The sequence below is a fragment of the Macaca mulatta genome, chromosome 5, assembly GCF_049350105.2.
Source record: "Macaca mulatta isolate MMU2019108-1 chromosome 5, T2T-MMU8v2.0, whole genome shotgun sequence".
NCBI classification, from domain to species: domain Eukaryota; kingdom Metazoa; phylum Chordata; class Mammalia; order Primates; family Cercopithecidae; genus Macaca; species Macaca mulatta.
In genome coordinates this window covers 99,238,904-99,266,124 of record NC_133410.1, presented here as the reverse complement: position 1 = coordinate 99,266,124, position 27,221 = coordinate 99,238,904, and the positions used below count along the sequence as shown (strand labels likewise).

The 27,221-nt window shown below is 35.3% G+C and overlaps 1 protein-coding gene across 1 annotated transcript in view; it reads right to left on the bottom strand.

Moving 5' to 3' along the window:
* MMRN1 (multimerin 1) overlaps positions 1-27,221 on the bottom strand; it is a 59,375-nt gene that overhangs the window by 6,827 nt on the left and 25,327 nt on the right. The window contains exons 4-6 of the mRNA XM_015138794.3: positions 23,962-24,063; positions 18,966-19,139; positions 10,131-12,119 (exon numbers count right to left, since the gene is read on the bottom strand). Coding sequence (XP_014994280.3) covers positions 10,131-12,119; positions 18,966-19,139; positions 23,962-24,063 — 2,265 coding nt within the window. The remainder of the gene's footprint in view (positions 1-10,130; positions 12,120-18,965; positions 19,140-23,961; positions 24,064-27,221) is intronic.

Here is a 27,221-nt window from a genome sequence, read left to right as displayed (position 1 = left end):
GTGAGTTTACAGTGTGAGCCACTGTGCCTGGGAGTGAATCCATTTCAGCAAACTTTCCACAACTTCTCTCCTTACTTTTCAATAACCTCTTAAACTCCTTCCTGTCCATTTTTTTTTTAATGGAGATCAGTGCAATTAGGTCAACAGTTCTTCCAATTCAACATTCTACCACTGTGCAAGTAGCATAACTGATATTTTATTTATAAGTTTCAATTTGTTCTGGTCTTTGCTTTCTGGACCCTAATATGTGCTCTAGTTATAATTTTCTATTAATCCTAGTTTCATATATCCTAAATGTTTATATGAAATTTGAACCAATTGGAGAGCACCTTACATTTTCAAAGCACCCTGTCTTTGCTAACATTTGTCATTTTTTTATTATAATTACTTGATTAATGTATGAGCTTCATCAGAAGAGGGGCTGTGTTGAGTTTATTCTATTCATTCAACTTTTCTCAGTGCTCATTCAGAACTTACTCAACAGGAATTTGATAAATAAATGAAGGGATACATTGTGTTGATGATTCCTACTGTATTCTTACTTTTATTTGTATTACATATAATGTTATCCATCATATACTTTTATTTTAATTTTACTTTATATTTCATTGCTTACTTCTACTTTAGCATCAAAATCTTAATTTCTTCATGTAAACAGTAACATTGTGAGGGCAGATAATTGATCTTTGCTAGGGCACAATGGAGTTTCCAACAGATTAGTGAGGGAACCTATCGTTTTGCCTCTCCTCCAGTTTTACAATACACAGATGAAAGCATTCTACAAATCTGCTTCTAGGTCATTTGCCCACACAGCATTTGCACTTCTCTGTATGTTTCATCCTGATTCCAATGCTCTATAAAATGTTTTCATTTCCATATTAATGGACACATTCTAAACTTTCAGTGCTTTTATGCTTCCCCATTTGTCAAAACTGTTTAAATCAAATAAGGTCTATCTTTCTATTGCTCTAGAAATATTTCATATGCCCATTGCCAGCAACTTTCAGGAATACTAATACTTATCTGTTTTTATTAAGTTTTCAAATTCATTGTTTTAATTATTAACATTGTGTTCTTTGGTGTATAGATGGATAGAAATACTGTTTCAAACCATGTTTACTGCTTCTCCTTCAAACCATCAGTTTTTATTTTTGCTATTCTTTTTATATCACACCCATTGTTTCTTATACTGTTTTCTGGGATCTTTTTTCCTCAACCCTTCATATATTACCTTAAAGCACAATTAGTTGTATCAGCAATCTTCAGCAAATATCTTACACCTGTCCCAAAGGGTTTACTTCATCCCTTGCTGTTAAACTATTATTTTGTTATCTTAAGCCATGACCTATGAAATTAAATGTTTTCGTTTGATGTCATAAACTGATTTATCCTTTTTATTTAGTGTCATAACCATCAATCAAGAGAATAATTAAAAACATTGTCTGGCAAATACATTAAAATATGTTCAGTGTTCCTAGTCACTAGGAAAATGCAAAACAAAACCACAATGCAATGAGATATAATTATGCACCTACTAAAACAACATAAAAGATACTGACAATGTCGAGTGCTGGCAAAAATTTGGAGCAATTCTCATACATTATTCATGGAAATGCCAAGTGGTTAGTCATTCCTTATAAAGTTAAAACTATGTATCTTATAACCAAACTATGGTACTTCTGTATAATTATAAAAGAGAAACAAAAACTGACATTCATACAAAAATCCGAATGTGAATGTTTATAGCAGTTTTATCCACAGTAACGCCAGACTGGAAACAACCAAAAAAAGATCCTTCAACTGGTAAATAGATAAAGAAATTGTATATTTATACAATCTACTACTTACAAATAAAAAGGAATACATGCAAGAACACGGATGAATCTCAGACATGTTACATGAAGTGAAAGAAGCCAGACTCCAAAGCCTACATATATTGTATGAGTTTGTTTCTTAGATATTCGGGAAAAAATAAAATTGTCTGGGAAAAAAACAGATCACCGGTTGCCAGTGCTTGGGAGTGAGAACAGGGTTTAACTACAAAGGCGCATGAGGAAATTAGGGTTGGTGATGGAACTGATCTCCATCTTGATTATAGTGAAGGTTATATGACTATGTATTTGTCAAACCTCATAAGCTATCAACATTAGTACATTTAACTAAATGTAAGTTATACCACAAACAAATAAACTCACATTGTTTCAGGTCCCTTAATTTCCTACCTAGGATTTCAAAATCACTAAGAATATTATAGGTCATCATCCCGCCTTTTTTGTTGTTTATAAAACTTATTATTTTACCAAATGTAACTTCCCAAAAGTAATCTCCCTGCTCTTTGATTTCCATTCCATCCCCATTAGCTTTTCTAATTGATGCTCTCATTTTCTCATATCTAGATGATTACAGCAGTCTTAACACCCCTTTGCCTGCCTCTAAACAACCCTCGTCCATATAGCTGTGAAATATGCTTCCCTAATTACAATGGGATATAACTGCACAACTATTAAAATGATAAAATAAAAGATACCGATAGTGTCATCATTGTCTGTTAAAAGTCTCATATTTAAATATTTTTTAATTTTTTAGACAAACTTTTTGGGAAAAGTTAACGTGCCCATGTGTATTTATGTGCACACAGGTAAAACACGGCCCTTTCATAAGTTGCTTAAGGGAGCGTAAACTGATACTCTCTGAAGAGAAACTTGGCAATATTTATCAAATTCTTTTAAAATGTGCATGGGCTTTGCACCAATAATTTTACTTCTTGGATGTTATCTTAAGGAAGTAAGATTAGAGATGTTCACAAAAATTTATTAGTGCAACACTATTTAAAATAGAGAAAAAATTTAAACTGTACAAAAGTCAAAAATCGAATACAAGTTAGATAATACTTAGAATATGCTGTGGTGTGTTGTTTCTTTCACATTCAAAATAGCTTCATAAAAACATGGTATTCATATGCAAGTACCAAAATATCAAAAAAGTATAAAATATAACAGAACATAACACTGCTCTATAGGTATATCTTTCACTATCAATTTTTTTTTTTTTTGAGATGGAATCTCACTTTGCCACCCAAGCTGGAGTGCAGTGGCACGATCTTGGCTCACTGAAACCTCCGCCTCCTGGGTTCAAGCTATTCTCCTGCCTCAGCCTCCCTAGTAGCTGGGATTACAGGCATGTGCCACTACACCCAGCTAATTTTTGTATTTTTATTAGAGATGGGGTTTCACCAGGTTGGCCAGGCTGGTCTCGAACTCTTGGCCTCAAGTGATCTGCCCACCTTAGCCTCCCAAAGTGTTGTGATTACAGTGGTGAGCCACCACTCCCAGCCTCACTAGCAAATTCTTCTAGAACAAAAAATTGCAAAGCTTACTGAGCCAGAGCCTTGCTTTCTAACTTGATCCCACTTAGGACTTAATATTTGTTGAATCAAGTTGAACAATTATGAATCATTATAACTTTCAAATCAAATTCATAATTCTAAAAATAATTCATTTGGCTCCTAAAACAAAAACTGCTTTAAAAAGTTTTAGCACAACATCTTAAGCTAATATGACCATGAATAATAGAAATTATATCTTTATTGTAGCATCCGTCTAGGAAGGTGTTTTACAAAGATTCTCTTGAGGTAAATCTGCAATTTCACATTTTCAAACAAACTTCCTAGTTCAAGTAAATGACTAAATACATGTACACATGATTGTGTACAAGCAATTTCTTAGTTGACAGTAAAGTCACTGAGTTTAGGTTACATATAAAAGGTAGTGTTGATGTCTCATTATTATTCAGATGATGATTTGGGATATTATGTATTTTTTATAACTTCCAATTTATTTTGGCAGGCCTGGAAAATGCAATCATATGCTAGCGTCCACATCAGATGAACTCATCCTCCTGTCTCTTTTGTTTCTTCTTGATATTCTCTCCCGACCTCTCTCTCTCCAGTTATGCTTTAGAGGTTGCTGTTCCTCTGATTCTGCTCTTACGTGAGTCCCCTGGCTCAGTTCACCCACACCCAGAGTTCCCAAACACCACTTTCATGCCAATATCCCTCAAATCTAAATTTCCACGCAAATTTCAAATCTTAACACTTGTTTAAGATTTTAAAGTCTGGAAAGTAGTTCTGAAAGGAAGGTTGATTAACTGTAAAACAATTGTTTACATTTTTGTAAAAAGTAAAAATATAGGTGTAGTTTAGAACTTTTATCATTCTGGCACAACATGCAATAATTTTTTTCATTGATTGCTTTATTTCTACAAACACTGTGTCATAATTTCACTGGTAATTTGATTTTAGGGTAAAGACACTGGAGTTTAGATTTATTAATATTGATATCAATGGAGTGTCATGTGATATTTTCCCCTAAAACAATGCTGTCAACATAATCAGAATTAAAAAGTTCAAATTAGGTTTTTATCCTAAAATAATTATTATTTCTTTGGAGAGCCCATTTTAATCTATGTATAGTAAAACTGGCAATTAAAAAGTTAAAGTATGTTTTTCAGACTTCATATGCAGTTAATATATGACACAGCTATTATTTCTATGCTGTGATTTTTGTCAGGATGAAAATATCATGTTCACTTAGATCATTCCATAGCAAATTTACAATCTGTCATTTAATAATCCTGGCACCTTCCTTTTCATGTTTGATAATAAGTTACAAAATAATACTATTGTGTACAATTTTAAATTCATAATATAGTTAATGACCAGTACAAAAATATATGTTTATTGCATTTCATTTACAGACAAGAATCAAAATTCGTTTCAAATCCTTGGTGTCAAAGAAATCGTCTATTGTTGGGAAACAGCTCCTGTGATTCTTGCTTGGGAAAGAACCCAAGCATATGCAGTGACTGTGTAAATGGAACCTGGAATTCCTTCCCATTTCCTTTTTCATGTCAGAGCAAATGTTAGAAATTCTGGTTCAGAGAATGTGATCATTAAACGTCTGGGTTTCTGACTGTGCGCCTTAGATAGCCTGGCTACTTTACTGAGGACAAGGTGACGGAAAAGGTTGTCAATTTCGTCAGCATTCACTCTTTAGCTGTCATCATCCTTCCTTATGAAGGGAATCATATGGAAATCTGGGGGAGTCTGTTCTTCTCACAGAGAGCCATGAACAAAAAGGAGTTCATTTACTATTCCCTTCAACACTGGTATGTTTTATTGACACAAACTGGGGAGGCCATCCCCAGCAGACAGGCCTCCTAACCAATTCTGACACAAAGAATATCTTTAAGATAATCTGCAGAAAAGAGTGAACAGAGCAGGCCAGAGACTGCTATCTTTAGAAAGGCCTACTTGGAAGGTTTTACCGTTGGTTAGCATCTGGGAACTTGACTTCTCTCCATTCCCTAACTGATAAGTGTCATTCACCATGCCCAGACTCTCTGTACAAACAATATGGCTTATGCTGAATATCTGCTTCCCTTCTGAGAGTCTGGGGTTTTGGTATGTCCTAGGCAGAGGATGCTAATGTGACCAGCCCCCAGTAGAACTCTTGGGTGCTGAGTATCTGATGGGCGTGTCTGGGCAGAATTAATGTACACGTGTTACTAATTTTGTGTATGTGTATGTGGCTAGAAAAAAAGAGCACACAGAAATGCTGTCCATCATGGGAGGGATAAACATAAAAAGTGCTGCGCCTAAATTTCCCCAGACTCAGCTTGTATCTTTTTCCTTAGCTGATCCTATTATGAACTTTTTGCCCTAATAAACCACAGCTGTGAACACTATAGATGCACCAGATCCTAAGAGCGCTTCTATTGAATTACAAAATGCATACTTGCTTTTGGGGGACTTCTAAAACACATCATAAATTCTAAATTGAAGCAGATAGCTTTCAAAATTTAACTGGCTTATATTCAGCCATTTTGTACAGAAGATAACCTATTAGTTATCTTGAGGTATATTTGAAAATATTTTATAATATAGAAAAATCACATAAATAGTAGAAAATCACTTGGAGAAAACCACTTTTTGACATTTATTTTCAGTGCTTATCAAGGTACATGTTTTTACAGTGTCTTTATATTTTGTATCCTATTCTTTTTGATTTGTCGTTGTATGATAACCATAAGCTAAGTTATAAGCATATGCAGAGTTTGAAACAAAGTGACTTATCAAAGTAATAATAAGTAACAATGAAATGCCATAAGTTTGTAAATTATGTTGATGCATGGAAATATTAAGTGAAAATGTTGAGAAAATAAAAACATATACATTGAATATAGCTAAGAAAATTGCATCGTATAGCAATAACTTAATACACTATCTGCAGATTATATTCTTGATTCTCAAAATAAGCTTGTAAGGTTTGTATGTTATTCTTATTTTATAAATGAGGAAAGAAAGGTCTAGAAAAATAAATGACTTATTACAAATAAATACATTGCCAGGCAGGACTTGAACCCTGGTGTCCTGATTCCAAGTTCAGGGCTCATTAGTCATCACAATTGCCTCTATGCTGAGTCACAAAATTTAGAAATGTTTTCAATGTGATACAAGGCAGGTAAATATTCACTAGATCCTCATTTGTTCTCTTTTAAATAGCATATATTCCCATCTATTATAATTTTTTAAATTACATTTTAAAACACTACCAAATGTTTTATACAAAGTAACCTTTCTTGGGAGTACAGGAATAATTATTAATAAGAGAGGCTTATGAAGGAGGACTAAATTGGTAAACATTAGGGGAAAAGTTGAAATAAAAAGCCAATGGTTTTACAAGCAGGAGGTGCACATGCTCAACAGTGAGCTGCTGACATTGTGTTAAGGCAGGATTCAGCTGCTCTTGGAAGGGCAGGCAGCCAAAAGCTCTCTGCAGGGATAAGTCTGCCAATTGCTGTACAAACAAATCTTCAAAGATGAAATAAAAACCTCTTGGTGTCTATTAGAATATTGTTTAGAAACAAATCAAGTATTTAGCAATTGAACCAGAATAGCTTATCATCAGTGGCCTACTAGGAATCAGAATTAGCATGAATAAATGTAGGAATGGCTCAAAAGGAAGTGGCAGGGATGAGTACTCTGAATTTTGTCCTTCTTCGTCAGGCAAAGGAAAACCTTGTGACTATTTGATGGTGACTTTCAATAAGTACCCACTGGCCATATCCCAGAAAAGCCAAACTGAAAAGTAGCACCTCTACTTCCTCATGTGCAGAAACAAATTATCAGTATTTGGGTCTTCAAGAAAAGAGACTCCCTAAAAATATCAGCTCTGGCCATATGGAATATTCAGATATGGCCAGACTGAAAAACATATGACGCATGAAACAGAAACAGAAAGAAGAGAAAGGCATGTGAACACACGCTACAATCTCTCTGAGCATGTGGTTGAGGACTGAGCCTGAGTCTAGCTGGCCAAAAGCCGAACTCTATCACTTACTAGTTGAATTACCTTAGGCAGGATACTTGAGTTAATGTCTCCGAGGGTCAGTTTACTCATCTTCAGAATAAATAATAATACTTACCTCACAGGTATTGTTAAATGAAGTTATGAATATTGGGAATTTTCACAATGTCTAACATACAGTAAATATTAATGAATACTAACTAATGTCATATTATTACAGTATTAATATTATCAGGCTTCAAAGTAAGTTATCAGTTATTAAAATTAAGATTAAAACACTGTTTCTATTGCTTTTTTTCTATATACTGTACTTATTTTGCAAATGATGGCAGCTATAATCTGAATAATATGACTCTGAGATTCATAAGATGATGATAAATTATCTTCTGGCTTTAGTTATGTGGGAGAGCAATGTGCCTGTATAATACCTATATAATATCAAAGGTGAAATGAAACAGCCAAATTTAAGCAGTGTGTCCCACTCCTGGTATAAAACAGGGTATCAAAAGTAGTAGTTTATTCTGCAATTGTTTGATTCTTACAAGAGAACTTAGCCTGAGTTCATTGGTTTCATCATCTTTCATAGCCCTTGCCTGCTGAGCTGCCCAGTGAGTGACATCTGTTCTATGACCCATGGAAGTCTGGCTGGCTTAATGGGCATGCAAACCTATGCACCCACTTAAAAGGGTCCCATACATTTTGTTGCTGGCCCGGTCTGGCATAAAATGAATATCTACCTTGCACATGGGAATTAGGCCTTTATTACCTTGACATCATTATTGGTATCTTCACTTAAAATAAAGAACTTTTATTTAATAGTTATTTTTGGTAGACAGGAACATAAAAAGTTCTATTCTCAGTAAATAAAGGAACAGGAAGCAATGTTATCAAAGCCTTATTGGAAAAGAAGAATCAAAACTGAGTTATTTCTTATTATTAGCTTATTAAGCTCAATATTGAGTCAATCACAAGTATCTAGATACAATTTTTATAAGGTCCTAACATGGATTCATTATATTATCAAAGTTTAAAAGTTCTTATGTTCTATAAATGTTTTTGCCTCAATTTATTTGAGGCTATTTCAATTTTATACTTACTACAAAAATAGCATATATATATATGTTTAAAAAATGGCATAGCTTGCCTGATGTATGGTCACACATGCTGTATAGCTAATTGAAGATCATGATAAAGTGTCCACGTGAAGACCAAGAATAGAAATAGTATGAAAAAACAACTCCTTATATTTCCCAAAATTGTTAATGTAAGAACATCTTAGTTACTGTCTTTCTCTGGGAAACGTATAAGTCTAAATAGTTTGTTCTATGTTCCTACAGAAGTAAAATTAGTTCTATTAGTTCAGATTAATCTGGGGGAGTCATAAATAAATATACTAATTTAAATAGTGGAGAGAATTCAACTCTTATTGTTATTTTTAATATTATCAAAACATACATTAAATAAGAGTCATATTATGTTAGAATAATGGTCATCCTTTGTAATGAAAAAGCAATAAAGTACAAAATTCATTAAAATGGGCTGTAATTTAACAACAGACTCATATGAGAAAAACACAGCCATTTCTTTTTGTAAGAATGAATAGCCATTCTTATTGTGAAAAGATTATTCAATATTACTTATATGACAACCATATTCATAAAACACTTATTTCATACAGAGGTACTATTATGCAATTTATATGCACCACACAATTCCTCTTTCTTCCAAAATACATGCTTCTTCTTTGGTGTTTAGAACATCTGTTAATGGTACCACTATTCTGTCATTTCCCAAATTCAAAACATGGGAAAAGTCTAGGTCTCTCTCTTTTCCAAGTGTCATGCATTAAGGCTGTGAACAGATCGTGGTTTTTTTTTACAGTGATGCAATCTTCAGCATATCCCTACTAAGCACCTCAGTGAATCACCTATTGCAATCTCATCACCTAAAAGGAAGAAACTAAGGCCTAGAGAGGTGAACGTTTTACCTAGTGCTATTAACTAACTCAGAAACTTACTAATACAGCTAGGATCAGAGTCAAGATTTGATGTTCCTCAAATCATTTTTCTTGACACTCTCCCTCTGTTTCTGTTTATGGGAGCTTTTCAACATTTCTCACATCTGCCTTAGAGCTTCCTCTATGCCTCTTGCCAATATTCATTCAGTAACATCCCTAATATCACCTCTGCAATCACACTATACACTATTGCTAGCTTCATGCTTTTGAGTTGCAGCTCTTACCACAACCAATCCACTGATACAAATTTTCAGACACCTACTCTTTACAAAATCATGTCTAAGCACTTAGCTTGGCATTGATGACCTTCTATGATTTACCCAAATCTATTTCCTGGACATTCATTATCAGATCATCATTGAACAGATATTTACTGAGTTCCTATTGCATATCAAAATGAGCAAGTCTGGTCTATCAAAGATCTCCTTGCTTAACAGATTTGTTTAATTACTTGTACAAAGCAAATTATTCTATAGGAGCAAATTTAATTATTTTATAGAGGGCTAGTCAGAAAAATTTTAGAAACTTATAGCCAAATATACACTAGAAATATTTGTTTTGTATTGATGCCTAAAATACTGTAAGATAGATTCAGATTTAAATGTCAGTCATCTTCACAACTTGACTATCTACCCAAGTTCAGGTATGTTGTTTTATATTTAATGGTCTTGCTCAACTGTACAGATCTATTAAATATCATTTAAGTAAAAAGAGAGATTAAAAGTTACTTTTCAGTAACAGCTTACCAGGATATATTACGTTGTCTGTGTTTCTTTGAGTCCGGCCTATCAGGACAGTGGTAAGATTTACCGTTGGTTTCTTAAGCATATTAATTTTCTTCGGCAATGATTTTACTTGCTTCTTAGACTTGACAACATTTGCCAGACTACCAGGCAATGATTGATCTATACAACAAGTTAAATTAGAGAGGACAGCTTGAGTTTTTATTTGAATTATTGGTTCCACAAATTCTGTCAGACCTTTCTGAAGAAGTTGAATATCTGGCAGGGAACGTTTTATCCACTTAGGTATGGTAGCATTCAGTTCTGACACACTTGTAGAAGCATTGTGACACATTGTTAAAACTTCATGGAGAGTTTTGTTAAGCAAAAAGAAGTTACTTGAAAGATGGATGGATTTTGCTTCCAATGCCTTAAATCTAGAATTCAATACTTGCAGTTGAAGAGCCTGATCTCTCTCATTTGTAACCACATTGCCTTTTTTAAGTGAAATATAATAAGGTATGAGCGTCTGGGTAACTTTAGACTCAATGTCTTGCAACCGAGTTTCCAAATTTTTGGAAATCTTGGTGGCTAACAGCATTTTTTCTTCCAAATGACTCATATTTTGCTGGTAATTTCTCACTTGGGAGGTGGTTTCATTGAACATTTGAAACATCTTTTGGAAGTTGGACTGATTTAGTTTCTCATCTCTAGGAATACCTGCAAGGGTCTTGGCAACTTGCAAAACAAAGTTGTATCTCTGATTGTCATTGATCAAAATCTGAATAGAATCATTCAGACGTTGGAACTGAGGAATAAATGTCAAAATAGTTTCCATATCAGAGGTACATTTATGATGGACCTCATGATTATCTTTAATAGTACTTAAAGTCTCTTTTAGGGCATAGTTATCTTGAATGAAATCAATAGCATTATTTACAATAGTCATTGTCTTATTTAGGCCATCTTCCATTTCTAAGGCATATTCATTGATACGTCTTTCTAAGGTATCATCACGACTCTGTACTTCATTTCTAAGTAAGTTGTGTCTTTTTGTAAGTTCTTTGATAATAAAATTTAGACTATTGACAGCACTAGTCAGATTTTCTATCTTTTTCCTTGTCACTATTGCTTCCTTTGGTTGTTCATATGTCATTGTCTGTCTGAGTGATGCTCCCTGCTCAAGCAAGGGTTGAAGGATCTCCATATCATAAGTCAAATCATTTAGTTGCTCACTCATTTGATCCATCTTATTGTCCATTGGAAACAGAACTTCAGCCAATGTTTGGTTTAACACATGTAAATTCTCTTCTGTGTCCTTAAGTTGAAATTTAAAATCATTTCTGCATTTGGATAACATGTCTTCACATTCACCTCTGAGAGACTCTTTCTCCATCTCTAAAGAGATGGTGAGATTGTTAATCTTGCTTTCTTGAATGTGCAAATCTTCAAACAGTTGCAGCATCATCAAACTCTGCTTCTTTATATTCTCATGTAAAGTAGACATGTATTCAGTGACATTATTGCTAAGTGACTCAATGGCTGGAACATTCTTCTGGTCTGATACCTGTTCAGTGGATAAAAGCTGCTCATGTACTTCCTTCAATTGAGAAAGAGTTTTATTGAGGGATTCATAATACAGAATGCTTCTTGAATGTTCCTGTTCTAGAGCACCTTCTAAATGAGTCTGCTTTACTTCTAGTTCTTTAATAGGCTTCTCACATGTAACAGTCATTTCTTGCCTTACATTCACAATGTGATTCCTTAGATCTACTATATCAGTCAAAGTGGGCCGATCGTCTTGCATTAAAACAGACTTTTGCTGGGCTGCTATTGAAACCACAGATTCATTAACTTTTTTAATTATTTGCCTGGTGCTTTCAAGGTCCTCTGATAGACTTGATACAGTCTTGAAGAGCTGTGCTACGGTGTCTTGCATGTCATTTTGAAGCATTTTAAATTGTTCTCTTACTGTGTCTCTTACCAGTACATTAATGCTTTTTGATTTTAGATCTAGAGAAAGAAACAATAAATAATACATAATTTTCATTATATGAGACTTTAAGCATCTCTAAAAAGATTAAAAAGTTTGAAATTAAACATTAATAACATGTAATAATAAAAATACCACTTAACTACATTTACTTATAAAATTTTAAAAATTACTATAACTTACAAAAGGTGATCAATTCCTTAAATAATAAATCTGAGAGGAGATATCACTTGCAAAACATACTAGAACATAATAAAACCGTAAAACTAAGGTCCTTTGGATGAAAGACATGAGAGAACTACTACTGACTTCAGTAATACACTGTTGTGTGTAATAATTCTAGGTCTAGTTTTAGTTTTGTATGAAAATAAATGGCTTTGGGCTTTCTGCTTTAGTAAATAATACCTGGTGTTAGCTCATGACTGTGTTATTAGGTTTCTAGTAATTAAGTTTCAGAGCTTATGCTTTGAGCTTATAAAAGCTAATAAATTGACTTCTGGGGAAAATCTTAATGATATTCTCAAATGAGGAAAAAATGAAGTAATATTCATAAGATTTAATACTGGTTTATAATAACAATAAAATAATAATAATGAAGCTTGGGAATTTCAAAATTAAGTCTTCCTCCAATGAAAATAGGAATTCAAGATACACCTGACATATTATTATAGTATGACATTAATTTTTAACAAAAAGAGAAGAGAAAACTTGCAAGTAATGAAACACATAGTACTGTCTCAAATATTAGAAAACATGGATTAATCGTAAGACATGATTGCAGTAGTCTCTAAACGTAGCATAAAAAAAGGAACAGGAAAAGTATACTGGACTATTCACAGTTATTAATATTCATAACTATTTAGAATAGAAAATGACTATTTAAAATATAAAAAAACTTGCATACAAAGACAGAAAACAGAAAAAAATACATATACTAGAGATATATTTATAATATCTAGTGATGAAGTACACATAAATGGAAGATATGTCCATTCACATTCAAAATATAATTAATATGGCTTGGCTGTGTCCCCACCCAAATCTCATCTTGAATCTTACTTCCCATAATCCCCACATGTTGTGAGAGGGACCCAGTGGAAGGTAATTGAATCATGGGGGTGGGTTTTTCCCATGCTATTCTCAAGATAGTGAGTTCTCACAAGATCGGATGGTTTTATAAAGGGCAGTTCCCCTGCACATACCCTCTTGCTTGCTGCCATGTAACACATGGCTTTGCTCTTTCTTCGCCTTCTGCCACGATCGTGAAGCTCCCCTAGCTATATGGAACTGTGAGTCCATTAAACCTCTTTTTTTTTTTTTATAAATTACCCAGTCTTGGGTATTTCTTCATAGCAGTATAAAAATGGACTAATATAGTTGTTACCAGTAGAGTGGGGAATGGTTATCAGTAGAGTGAGGTACTGCTATTAAGACACCTGAAAATGTGGAAGCGACTTTGGAACTGGGTAACGGGCAGAGGTGGGAATAGTTTGGAGGGCTCAGAAGAAGACAGGAATATGTCAGAAAATTTGGAGCTTCCTGGAGACTTGTTGAATGGTTTTGACCAAAAAGTCCAGGCTAGGTGGTCTCAGATGGAGATGAGGAACATATTGGGAATTGGAGCAAAGGTGATTCTTGATATGCTTTAGCAAAGAGGCTGGTGATATTTTGCCCCTGCCCTAGAGATCTGTGGAACTTTGAACTTGAGAGAAATGATTTAAGATATCTGGCAGAAGAAATATCTAAGCAGCAGAGTTCAAGAAGTCACTTGGGTGCTCTTTTCAGTTTTATTAATTCGCAAATATATGGCTTGGAATTGGAGCTTATGTTTAAAAGGGAAGCAGAGCATAAAAGTTCAAAAATTTGCAGCCTGATGATGAACTAGAAAAGAAAAAAAAAAAATTTCCTGAGGAGAACTTCAAGCTGGTGGCAGAAATTTGCATAAGTAACAAGGAGCCAAATGTTAATTGCCAAGACAATGGAGAAAATGCCTTCAGGACATGTCAGAGTTTTCAAAGCAGTGCCTCCCATCACAAGCCGAGAAGCCTAGGAGGGAAAAATGGTTTCATGGGGACCTTGCTCCATTGTGCTGTTTCAGGACTTGGTGCTCTGTGTCCCAGCCATGGCTAAAAGGGACCAATGCATAGCTCAGGCCATTGCTTCAGAGGGTGCAAGCCCCAAGCCTTGGTGGCTTACATGTGGTATTGGGCTTTCAGATGCACGAAAGTCAAGATTTGAGGTTTGAGAACCTCCGCCTAGATTTCAAAGGATGTATAGAAACACATGGATATCCTGGCAGAGGTCTGCTTTAGGGCAGAGCCTTTATAGAGAACCTCTGCTAGGGTGGTGCAGAAGGGAAATGTGGGGTGGGACCCCCCAAACAGAGTATCTACTTGGGCACTACCTAGTGGAGCTGTGAGAGGAGGGCCACTGTCCTGCAGACCCCAGAATGGTAGATTCACTGACAGCTTGCACTGTGCATGAGGAAAAGCCACAGACACTCAACATCAGCCCATGGAAGCAGCTGGGAGAGAGGCTGTACCCTGTAAAGCCATGGGGTGGAGCTGCCCACTACCATGGGGACCCACCTCTTCCATCAGTGTGACTTGGATATGAGATATGGAGTCAAAGGAGATCATTTCGGAGCTTTAAGATTTGACTGCTCCACTGGATTTCGGACTTGCATGAGGCCTGTAGCCCCTTTGTTTTGGCCAATTTCTCCCATTTAGAATGGGTGTATTTACCCAATGCCTGTGCCCGCATTGTACCTAGGAAGTAACTAACTTCCTTTTGATTTTACAGGTTCATAGGCAGAAGGAACTTGCCTTGTCTCAGATGAGGCTTTGGACTGTGGACTTTTGAGTTAATGCTGAAATGAATGAAGACTTTGGGGGACTGTTGGGAAGGCATGATGGTTTTGAAATGTGAGGACATGAGATTTGGAAGGGGCCAGGGATGGAAAAATATGGTTTGGCGTTGTCCCAACCCAAATCTCATCTTGAATTGTTGCTTCCATAATACCCATATGTCATGGGAGGGATCCATTGGGAGATAATTGAATCATGGGGAGGGGTTTATCCCATACTGTTTTCATGATAGTGAATAAATCTCACAAGATCTGATGGTTTTATAAAGGGCAGTTCCCCTGCACATGCTCTCTTGCCTGCCACCATGTAAGGTGTGGCTTTGCTCCTTCTTCACCTTCTGCCTTGATTGTGAGGTCTCCCCAGCCACGTGGAACCAAGTCCATTAAACCTCTTTTTCTATATAAATTACTCTCTCTCAGGTTTTTTTTTTTTTTTTTGTAGCAATATGAAAATGGACTAACACCATAATCAATGACTATAATGTTAAATACAACATAATGCAAAGCATTTTAGACAGGAAAGTCTGTACAATGGGATATTGCCATCAGTTAGGGCTACTAGGTAGTCTATTAAAGAAAGATCATCCTAGGATTAAAAGAATAGGCTCTACATGTCTCTATTTTGTAAGTAAGTTTTAAAAAGCACTTAACATACATGAGGGACTTACATAAAATATGTGAAAGAGTGATTATTAAAATATAATGATGTTTGAGCATTTTGATATTGACAACTTTGTACAAAAACAAAGCTGTAAATATTACAATTTAGATGGATAAACGTTTCTCTGGAAATCCTACATCATAAAGATCAGTGTTGCCAGATGAAAAAAAAAATGGAAAAGATATTTTCCTTTACATTTTATAAACTTAGTGGAAACTAAAGTAAGTTTAAAAGTCCAAAGATCAATTTGTATGTAATTGAAAAAAGAAAACAAAACATGAAATATGGAATAGTAATCAATGACCACAGCCTTAAAGTACTAAGAAAAGGCTAAATGAATTAGAAAAGACTAGCCACAATTAAGATAAATTATGCAGAAATAGTCCTAGCATTTGTATCAAATAACATGGATAATCACACCAGAAAGGCTTTAAAATATTTTTATCTTCTACATTTTGCTTAGCATTTAACCAGTCACCCATTTATTAAATAAATATTCATGAAGTACATTCTATATGCTATACAGAGAAAGTAAAATTTAGAAAATTAGACTTCTGGTCTTAAAAAAGAATATGTAAGTATCATTGAGTGTAAGGTACTATTCAATAGTAATATTAATATTACTCTTTCTATAAGAACATTTAGTCATTTCCCATTAGTTAAAAATGACTCTAATTCTCCTGATGTCAAAAACTTGATGAAATATAATAAAACATTTAAGGTTCAGATTAGACCTTCTTTGACTTTATAACCTTACAATTTTTCAAAATTTAAAAGAAATAATAAAATTTAAGCTTTATTGACTTTATTAGTTGTGAACAATTACAATAAATGTTTAACTTCAGCAAACAAAAAAACTACATGACCTGAAAGCCATAATAAGAGTAACAATAAGCAAAAACTCTGCAGATAGATAAAACTCAGTACAAAAGCTTGATCAATATAATTAGGAAAAAAAATGAAAATGAATAATATAAATTAGCTATTATGCTTTAACACTTTTTTGGAAAAATACATTGAAGAGAGTGCAAAATCACAGCAATGTCTGAAAAGACATTAAACAGATTATTATCTTAAAAATGTGTTTTGGGATAAGAAGCTTTTCAGATGACATTCCTACAATTTGTTACTAAACAAGCATCTGTGCAAGAATCTGATTTTGCAAGAACATATCAAAGTGCTTTATGTTAATATTTGAGTGGGCATATCGTTTTAATTCTATTTGATTCTGTTTCCTGTGACTGATATGCTTCCACTTTCTTAAAAGCATATTACATTTGGTGACTTACCAGATTTATTTGGTATCAGATACCTTCGCATGCCCCTTCTGTGACTGTGAATGTATGGCCTTTTAATAACATTTAGGTGCCTCTTAAGGTATCCACCTCCTCTTAAGGAGTTGAGACATTTGATTTTCAACAGTTTCTATGGCTACTGTCAGATTAAGCAGTGTTTTTCACCTTGGATGTAAAATAAACAAGGGAGGAAGCTGTGGTTTCACTAGGCAAGCACAGCACCTTGCAGGTGGGTTTAGTTTTTGTTTCCTGTAAGAATATTCATTAACTTCAAGCCCTCTGGTTCTTATAATTAACGACTGTGCTCAGTATACAATTAATTCCTCCTATTGAGAAGGGAGTTTCATTATTAACACTGTTGCTGTGAGTGTGTGATTTTTCTCCTGTGTCAGTGCCACAATCTTTGTAGTAGGCTGGTAGGTCACAAAAAACAGGTGACAGGCTAATTCTCTTAGCTCATGAGAACCAACTCTTGCTAAACAAATCTCATTCAGATGGTTATAGTCAATTACATACTGTTTCTATTTGACTTCTTTCTCATGCTGTCACGTCAGGGGGAAAAATATTTCCTTCTCATGCTTAGCATTGGTAAGGTTGGGTCATATCAGATACGTAGGACAAGGTCTCTCTTTTAGCGGCTGAGTAGCAGCAATTATTTATATGATTAAAAAATCATAATTGTTGTTGAGTTATGTAAGTGTCTGTACTGGTAGATGATATATTAAATATCCACCTATTTGTCTTTTTTAAATCTGAGAACCACAATAGAGAAAAGATAACTTGTGAATCATAAAAATTGGGTTGTACACTGCGTTTTTTAATGAATAAAGCAAAGGGAAAAAACCCAGTAATCCTGAAACTTGCAAACAGACAAGTTTCATACAATAAACCCATTTGGGACACTCCCAGGAACCAAACTAACTGCATGCCTAGAACATCCTTGCCCTACCTGAAACTCTTTTGCCTGGTTAACATCGAGATGGTTTCTCCTTCTAGATGCTTTCCCTGGTCCCCTTAGATTGGATTTGTTGCAAGTGTCAAGTAGTCCCATTCTATCCTGTGTATAACACTTTCATAGCAATTACTCACTATGCATAAATCTCTGTGGCAGGCAGAATAAGACACACCCATTTCCCCCAAGGTGTCCATATGCTAATTCCCCATATCTGTGAATATGTATCTTACATGGCAAAAGGGACTTGGCAAATGTGATTAAAGTTAAGTGCCTTGAGATAGGGAGATTTTTCTGATTATCCAGGTAGGTCCAATGGAGTCACATGGTCAGAAAGATGCAGAGAGAACTCAACACAATGTAGCTGGCTTTAAAGATGGAGGACTATGAGTCAAGAAATGCAGTGGCTTCTAGAAGCTGGGAATGGACCTCAGTTTACAGACATCAAGAAAACAGGGACCTCAGTCCTACAACTGCAAGAAAATGAGTTCTGCCAACAACTTGGATTAGCAGAAAATGGATTATCCTGTAGAGCCTCCAGAAAGAAACATAGCCTGCTTTTAAGCCCACTGTTTTAAGAGCACAAAATTCAGGCAAAGCCTATTCACATATATAAATTTTTTAAAATATTAATAATAACTGGAATGTTTTAGGATATATTTAGTAGATTTTACACCATAACCTAGAAAATTTTGGGGCTAACGATCCACTTCAGATTAATATTGAGTCAAACAGGCATCTAGCTGTCTTGATCCCCTAAATGTATCTTTATTCTTGAAGTGGATAACACAATGGAAGTAAATTAATATGACTCGCGTTAACTAAAAATGAATATAAGTAAGGCTATAATTAGATGCATTATGTTTATCAACCAAATGGAATATTCAAAGACTTCAGTATATATAATAAAATGTAGATATTTCAAATTATTTCAGAATTTTAGTGATTTTATATCTCATTCAAAAAATATCTTTCTTAGGTTTCCATACCACCCAGACTAAAGCAAAGATCTCGAAGTGATGTAAGAAAAGAAAAATGAATCATTTGCTTCCTGTGTTACTGAATGAATAATTTATTTTATTTTATTTTTACCTTTTAGAAGAGATTGAAATTCTCTGCCTTTATCTTCATTGACTTTTCCTTCTAGGGAAGAGTAAGTGTTCCTTATGTCATTCACAGTCAAAGAAATATTGTCAATCTTGTTCTGCAGAAGTGTCAGTTTCTTTGCCTGGTAGTTTACCTGGTCAGTCATTTTTCGCATCACTTCTGCATATAGAAGAAGAGAAAATTGAGACCATTTAAAAATATATTTTGACCCATAGTTTGTATCATTTTTTTTTTTTTTTTTTTTTTGAGACGGAGTCTCGCTCTGTCGCCCAGGCTGGAGTGCAGTGGCCGGATCTCAGCTCACTGCAAGCTCCGCCTCCCGGGTTCACGCCATTCTCCTGCCTCAGCCTCCCGAGTAGCTGGGACTACAGGCGCCCGCCACCGTGCCCGGCTAGTTTTTTGTATTTTTTAGTAGAGACGGGGTTTCACCGTGTTAGCCAGGATGGTCTCGATCTCCTGACCTCATGATCCACCCATCTCGGCCTCCCAAAGTGCTGGGATTACAGGCTTGAGCCACCGCGCCCGGCCAGTTTGTATCATATAATGGAGAAAAACTAAAACCCCCTTTCTTCTATCATCTGGAGCACAACAAGGATGCTCACTTTCACCACTGTTTTTCAACAAAGCACTAGAAGCTCTAGCTAGAGCAATCAGACAAGACAAAGAAATAAAGGGCATTCAAATTAGAAAGGAAGGGGTCAAAGCATCCTTGTTTGCAGATGATATGACCTTATATTTGGAAAAACCTGAAGACTCCACCAAAAAACTATTAGAATGGATAAATGAATTCAGTAAAATTGCAGGACACAAAACCAAGATATGAAACTCAGTAGCATTTTTATATGCCAACAGTGAATAAACTGAGAAAGAAAAAAAAGTAATCTCATTTACAGTAGCCACACACAAAGTTAAATACATAAGAATTCAATTAACCAAAGAAGTGGAAGATCACTATAATGAAAACTATAAAATACTAATGAAAGAAATTGAAGATATGTCATGTTCATGGATAGGAAGAATAAATAATGTTAAAATGTCCATACTATCCAAAGCAACCTACAGATTCAATGCAATCCCTATCAAAACACTGATGACATTCTTCACAGAAATACAAAAAAAAAAAAAAAAAAAAAAAAAAATCCTAAAATTTATTTGGAACAACAAAAGACCCAGAATAACCAAAGTTTACCTAAGCAAAAAGAACAACTGAAGGAACAACTGGAGGAATCATATTACCTGACTTCAAATTATAATACAGAACTATAGTAACCAAAACAGCATGGTACTGGAATAAAAACAAATAGACCAATGGAATAGAATAGAGAACCCAGAAACAAATCCACATATCTACAGTGAGCTCATTTTCAACAAAGGTGCCAAGAACAAACACTGGGGAAAAGACAATCTCTTTAATAAATGGTGCTGGGGAAATTGGATGTCCATATGCAGAAGAATGACTCTAGACCTCTATCTCTTGCCATGCACAAAAATAAAATAAAAAAGGATTAACTATTTAAGTCTAAGACCTCAAAACATGAAACTCCTACAAGAAAACATTGGAGAAAGTCTCTAAGACATTGGTCTGGGCAAAAATTTCTTGAGTAATACCCCACAACCACAGATGCTCAAAGTAAAAATGGACAAATGGGATCACATCAAGTTTAAAAGCTTCTGCACAGCAAAGGAAACAACAAACAGAGTCAAGACACAACCCACAGAATGAGAGAAAATCCTTGCAAACCACCCATCTGACAAGGGACTAAATAATCAACATATATATGAAGGTCAAACAACCCTATAGGAAAACATCTGATAATCCAATCAAAAAATGGGCAAAAGATTTGAATAGACATTTTCAAAAGAAGACACACAAATGGCAAACAGGCATATAAAAAGGTGCTTAGCATAACTGATCATCAGAGAAACTCAAACCAAAACTACTATGAGATATCATCTCACCTCAGTTAAAATGACTTATATCCAAAAGATAGGAAATAACAAATGCTGACCAGGATGTGGAGAAAAGGGAACCGCCACACCCTGTTGGTAGGAATGTAAATTAGTACAACCACATGATCTAGCAATCCCACTGCTAGGTAAATACACAAAAGAAAGGAAATCAGTATATCCAAGAGGTATCCACACTCTCATGTATTTTGCAGCACTATTCGCAGCAATAGCCAAGATATGGAAGAAATATACGTGACCATCAACAGATGAATAGATAAAGAAAATGTGGTATATATGCACAATGGAGTATTATTCAGCCATTAAAAACAAAGCAACAACATGGATGCAACTGGAGATCATTATGCTAAGGGAAATAAGCCAGGAACAGAAAGACAAATATCACATGTTCTCACATATTTGTGGGATCTAAACATCATAACAATTGAACTCAAGGAGATAGAGAGTAGAAGGATGGTTATCAGAGGCTGGGAAGGATAATGGCCGATTGGAGTGAGGTGGAATGGTTCATCTCCCAGGTGCAAGCGATTCCTCTGCCTCCCAAGTAGCTGGGACTACAGGTGTGTGCCACCACGTGCGGCTAATTTAGTAGAGACGGGATTTCACCATGTTGGCCAGGATGTTCTTGATCTCCTGACCTTGTAATCCACCCACCTTGGCCTCCCAAAGTGCTGAGATTACAGGCGTGAGCCACCACACCCAGCCTAAAACCATTTAAATGTTTAATTAAAAATTAAATATATATGTGTGTGTGTGTGTGTGTATATATATGTTTAAAAATATATAAATACAAATTTGTTTTTTATTTGAGTATAAAAATTTTGTTAGAGGCTGGGCACAGTGGCTCACAGCTGTAGTCCCAGCACTTTGGGAGGCTGAGGCAGGTGGACTGCTTTGGCCCAGAGGTTCAAGACTAGCCTGGGCAACATGGCTAAACCTCATCTCTGTAAAGAAAACAAAAAATTAACCAGGCATGGTGGCACACGCCTGTAGTCCCAGCTGTTTGGGCACCTGAGGCAGGAGGACTGGTTGAGCTCTGGAGATGGAGGCTCCAGATGCATGATCACTTCACTGTACTCCTGCCTGGGTGACACAGAGAGACCCTGTCTCTAAAAAAATTAATAAGTAAATAAATAAATAAATAAAAATAAAAAAGAAGAACAAAATAAAGAATGAATAAGACCTACTATTTAATAGCACAATGTTGTGACTATAGTCAATAATAATTTAATTATACATTTTAAAATAACTAAGAGAATATAATTGGATTGTTCATAACCGAAAGGATACATGCTTGAGGGGCTGGATACCTCCTTCTCCATTATGTGATTATTACACATTGTGTACCTGTATCAAAACAATATATACACCTACTATGTACCCACAAAAATTAAAAATTAATTATATGTATTTAAAACCACTTAATTTTTTATTTTTTATTTTTGAGACCGAGTCTCGCTCTGTTGCCAGGCTGCAGTGCAGTGGCATGTTGTCGGCTCACTGCAATCTCTGCCTCCCGGGTTCAAGAGATTCTCCTGCCTCAGCCTCCCAAGTAGCTGGGACTACAGGAGGGCACCACCATGCCTGGCTAACATTTTTTATTTTAGTAGAGACGGGGTTTCACCATGTAGGCCAGGATGTTCTTGATCTTCTGACCTCATGATCCACCTGCCTCAGCCTCCCAAAGTGCTGGGATTATAGGCATGAGCTACTGTGCCTGGCCTAAAACCACTTCAATTTTTAATTAAAAATTAAATATATATATACATTTAAAATCACTTAAATTTCATGATAGATTTGAAGGTAATTCAAATAAACTATATTTGCACTAATACATTTGAAAATATAAGCCTATATTCATTTAGCAAATGGCAACTTGAATGTTAAGACTAAGTGTAGAAATTTCTAAAAAGCATTATAATAGCTTCGATTTCTAAAATGTTTTAACTTTTCTCAGAATTTTCTGTTTTAAAAAAATTATTTCAAAGAGTTACTGTTACACTCTCAAAAAGAAACAAAGGGGCAGAAAACCAAAATAACTTGCTCGCAGTTACAGAGCTGATGGCTCATCTTCTGCTTCCAAATTCAATACCTCGATATTAAAAATATGCAGCTGTATATATGTATGTAGTTGTAGCTATGTTCTGAGAATTTTATTGTTTACCGAGGTATTCATTAATCAAGGATAAAGAGACTTATAATTTAGTTTGAATCACTTTATATAGCAATAATACTGTCTATCCCTTTACACATGTATTGCAGTAATTCAAGAATGTTATGGTCTTTTATAAAGATACTGAATTTCAATCCCTTAAAAAATTACAATACCATTGTTAGGGGATATTCAGCTGCGTTCTTAAAGACAGCCCTTTAAGTGACATTTCTTAATTGAATGCCTTGTTTTGTATGACTAGATCCATGCCAAACACAGTGAATAGATGTTTTAAGCAGCAACCAACCTTATGTTTGTCAGAGCTAAAGTTTAGCTTAAAAGAAATGGCAAAACCTGATTAGAAATATGGAAAAACATGTGACATGCCAGCTTTGGATCAGCAGGAGGTTCTTGTTGATTCTTAGTCATAATTTCGTTTCTTAGGGATCAGCACCTGTTAAGCGATCTCTTATCAATGAATGGAAGAGAGCCTTCTTAGATCCCTTAAAATAATACGTTGTTCCTTCCATGTCAAGGGTCTTCCATAATGGCACTCTTTGGAGAACGAAAGTTTGGTCTTGTTTTGGAAACCTGTGGTTTCCTTACAACCTAATATCATAGCATTTTTATTCCTTCTGTGTTTGCACACAAAGCTTCAATAATTGTACATGGTCTTTTCAGTACCTATTATAGCTTATCCACAATTTCTCCCAACATCCAGCACCAGTAGAAAAGGACTGAGAAGTATGCTAATGTGTCACCATCAATCATTTGACAGCTAAGAGATTTCTTGCTTAGAAGTTGTAATAAATAGCACTGGCAATAATTGGGTTAGAGATGATAGCAATTACAGTCTATGACCTGGGTCACCACAGTCTTGCTGCTGCTGCTCAGCTACTCCTCTGCCAACAGCTGTATGACTTTCAGCCTGGTTGGTGTGTATCAAATGTTGCTGTTCTTGGGCTAAAAGGAAGCAGAAAGAGAACAGAGACAGTTAAGCGCTGGGACGGCCTCATTTTTTCCAGTCCTGAACAATAATGTGGCTGACATTCATTTTCCCGTGTACTGAAGCATGATGGTCGGGGATGATTGCAGAGTAAGCTGCTCCGCCCCCAACCATAGGGCAATGTGACACCACACTGGAGTGGGAAATGCAGGACTCTAATTCTGCTTGGAAAAAAAATAAAATTATTCAGGCCTCCTTTCCATGAAAATGGATAGTAGTTTGCGGGAGCTGTGTAAAGTAGCAGATGTATACTGCCTGCCTAATTGAGGGGATTTTAAAATCCGCTGTGTTAAAAGCTGTAACAGTTTTATAAGTGGACTGCCACAAAGGCTGATTGTTTAACAAGGCAATTTCCAACTGAGGTCTACTTGGATAAAAGGGACAGCTACAGGTTCCTTACTAAAATAAAAATAGCTATTTCATTAATAGTGCCACTTAAATGGATTGTTTCCAGATTTTTATAGTCTCAAACTGGACTAAAAATAAAAGTAAACTATTGCAGGCATATTTCAAGCAAATCAACTGGTAAAGTCAGTGAAATTTCATTAAATAGAAATTCTCGTAAAATAAGTCAACTCTATTGAAGATTTAACATGACTCAAGTAATATTTTAAATGGCAATATAGTTTTTCATCGGGGAAAACAGTTTAGAGAAATGAACTATTTAAAATATTGAGAACAGGGCAGGTGTGGTGGCTAATGCTTATAATCCCAGCACTTTTGGGAGGCCAAGGCAGGTGGATCACTTGAAATCAGAGCTCAAGACCCACCTGGCCAACATAGTGAAAGCCCGTCTCTATTAAAAATACAAAAATTAGTCTAGTGTGGTGGTGGGTGCCTGTAATTCCAGCTACTCGGGAGGCTGAGGCAGGAGAATCAATTAAACCCAGGAGGCGGAGGTTGCAGTGAGCCAAGATGGCACCACTGCACTCCAGCCTGGGGGATAGAGCAGGAATCTGCTAATAAATCAATCAATAAATAATAACAATAAAAATAAATAAAATAAAATATTGAGACCATCAAGTAATGTGGCTTTAATTTACAGACTTCTAATGAACAAATTTATCCATTAAAGTCTGCATGTCAGACATGAGGAAACAAATGTTTTGTGTCTGGCTGTGCTTCTTCCCATGTGAATTTATGAACCAATGAAACTCTGCATCTCTGGCACATGTTAATTATGCTCCCTAAGCCATATGTGGCCGTGACTATAGTACTTAAGCTTCTCTACTCCACAGGAAGTATATTTGATATTAATTTGAGTCTCTATTGTTAGATTGAATTTTGCATTGTTTTTCTTCAGGGCATTGAGCTAAATTAATGAATTTCCATTCATGTCCAATATTTTTGTTTTGACGCTGTTTCTTTTTGATTTTCATTTCCTCCACTGTATTCTATAAAGTCCTGTGTAATTGTTGACTTATCTGGTGGACAAAGGCAATCTGCAGCTTGGGAAATAGTGTAATTATTTAGGGGATGGAGTGGGTGGTGAAAAGTGTAAATCTTCTTCTAAGACCTAGCAATAAGGTTATTATAGTGTAAGTTTAAATTAATTCACACAGATACAACCATTTAATAATTGCATAAATTTTTATCATGATTCCTCCTTAAATGGTGTAATAAGGCCTTTTATTCTGGCAGCTTAAATGTAAATCCATCCAAGAGTATAACTAGAGAGTAAAGCAATGGTTCTTAGACTGGGGTTCCTTAATCAGCAGTATGAGCATCACCTGGAAACTTTTGGAGGTAGAACTTCTAGAACCCCACCTTGGACCTACTAATTTAAATATGAGTATTAAGGATACAAACTTAAAAGTATTTATAGCAGTAAGAACAGGTGAATTTAACAGCATGAACAATGATCTTTTCATTTATTTGCTGCTTACATTTTTGGCTAGATCATAGGAACAAAAAGAGCTGGTGCATTTGAAGGTAGTACCATTACTCAGTAGGCTGTGGATACTTCGTTAGGAAGGGAAGCATAATTATAGTGAAAGCAAAGATAATATTGTTTTATGGTGTACAAACAAGGTTACTCTTCACATTTCCTTTTCTATCATTAACTTTTATTATAACACATATTTCTTTACATCCCATTAGAAACTTTTTTTTCTCATGGATGGAAATCAGAAGTTCCTGTATACTTTGAAACATTAAGTGTCCATGTTCTTTTCACTCCCTCATCTGAGATTCTCATTCAGTAGATCTATTTTGGGGAATGGGACATGTGCATATTAAAAAACAAAACAAAACAAAACAAAAAACTCTACAGGTGATTTCCATGTATGGCCCTGGTTAGGAACACTAATTTAGAACAAATTGCTAAGCTTTCTACTTCTAAGAGGGAAATTCATTGTTATAATGCAGAAAATACTAGATAGATTAATACTAAAATTGTAATCCAGAAATCAATCTTCATAGACTTTTAAATAGCATTCCTGTTCATAACAAAGGCATGTGTTGAAGACATGATTTAATAAAGTTTAAGAAATGAAAACCTTGAGTCTCATACCATTCCTTAACGAGTGAGTGAAGTGGGATGGGGGTGGAAGGTGCCTTTCACAGGTTCCTGATTTCCTCATGTAGACATTACCATTCTTTCTATTGTTATAGCACAAGATCCCTAAAGAGGCACTGCTAAGCATGGAAGCATATGAAGGGTGTTTGTGCTGCCTTCACAGCAATCAAATCTACAGCCCAATGACAATTTTAGAACGTCTCAGAAATAAAATCGCTTTCCACTCAAAAGCCAGACTGTTGCTCCTTACTCCCATCTAGCAACATTGCACATTCCCCAACTCCATGATTGTGTTTTGCCAGTATGTAGCAATGTGGTCGGCCAATTGTTAAAATATTGAAATATAATAAAGCCACAACTGTTGGCAAATATATAATGCTGAAGTCCAATAACTGACAGGCTGAGTTATACCAATTATAATATTAACTAATTACAAGTTAATCATGGATACATGATAAAGGATATATTTTTTAGGATATGTGATGAATGGAATTCCTACTGTGGCAACATCTGAAAACTATTTTTCAAAATTAGCATTTTGTTGGACCGATGTCAGACACTGCATAGATTCCGTGAAACAGTCAGTGTTTTAGTAGA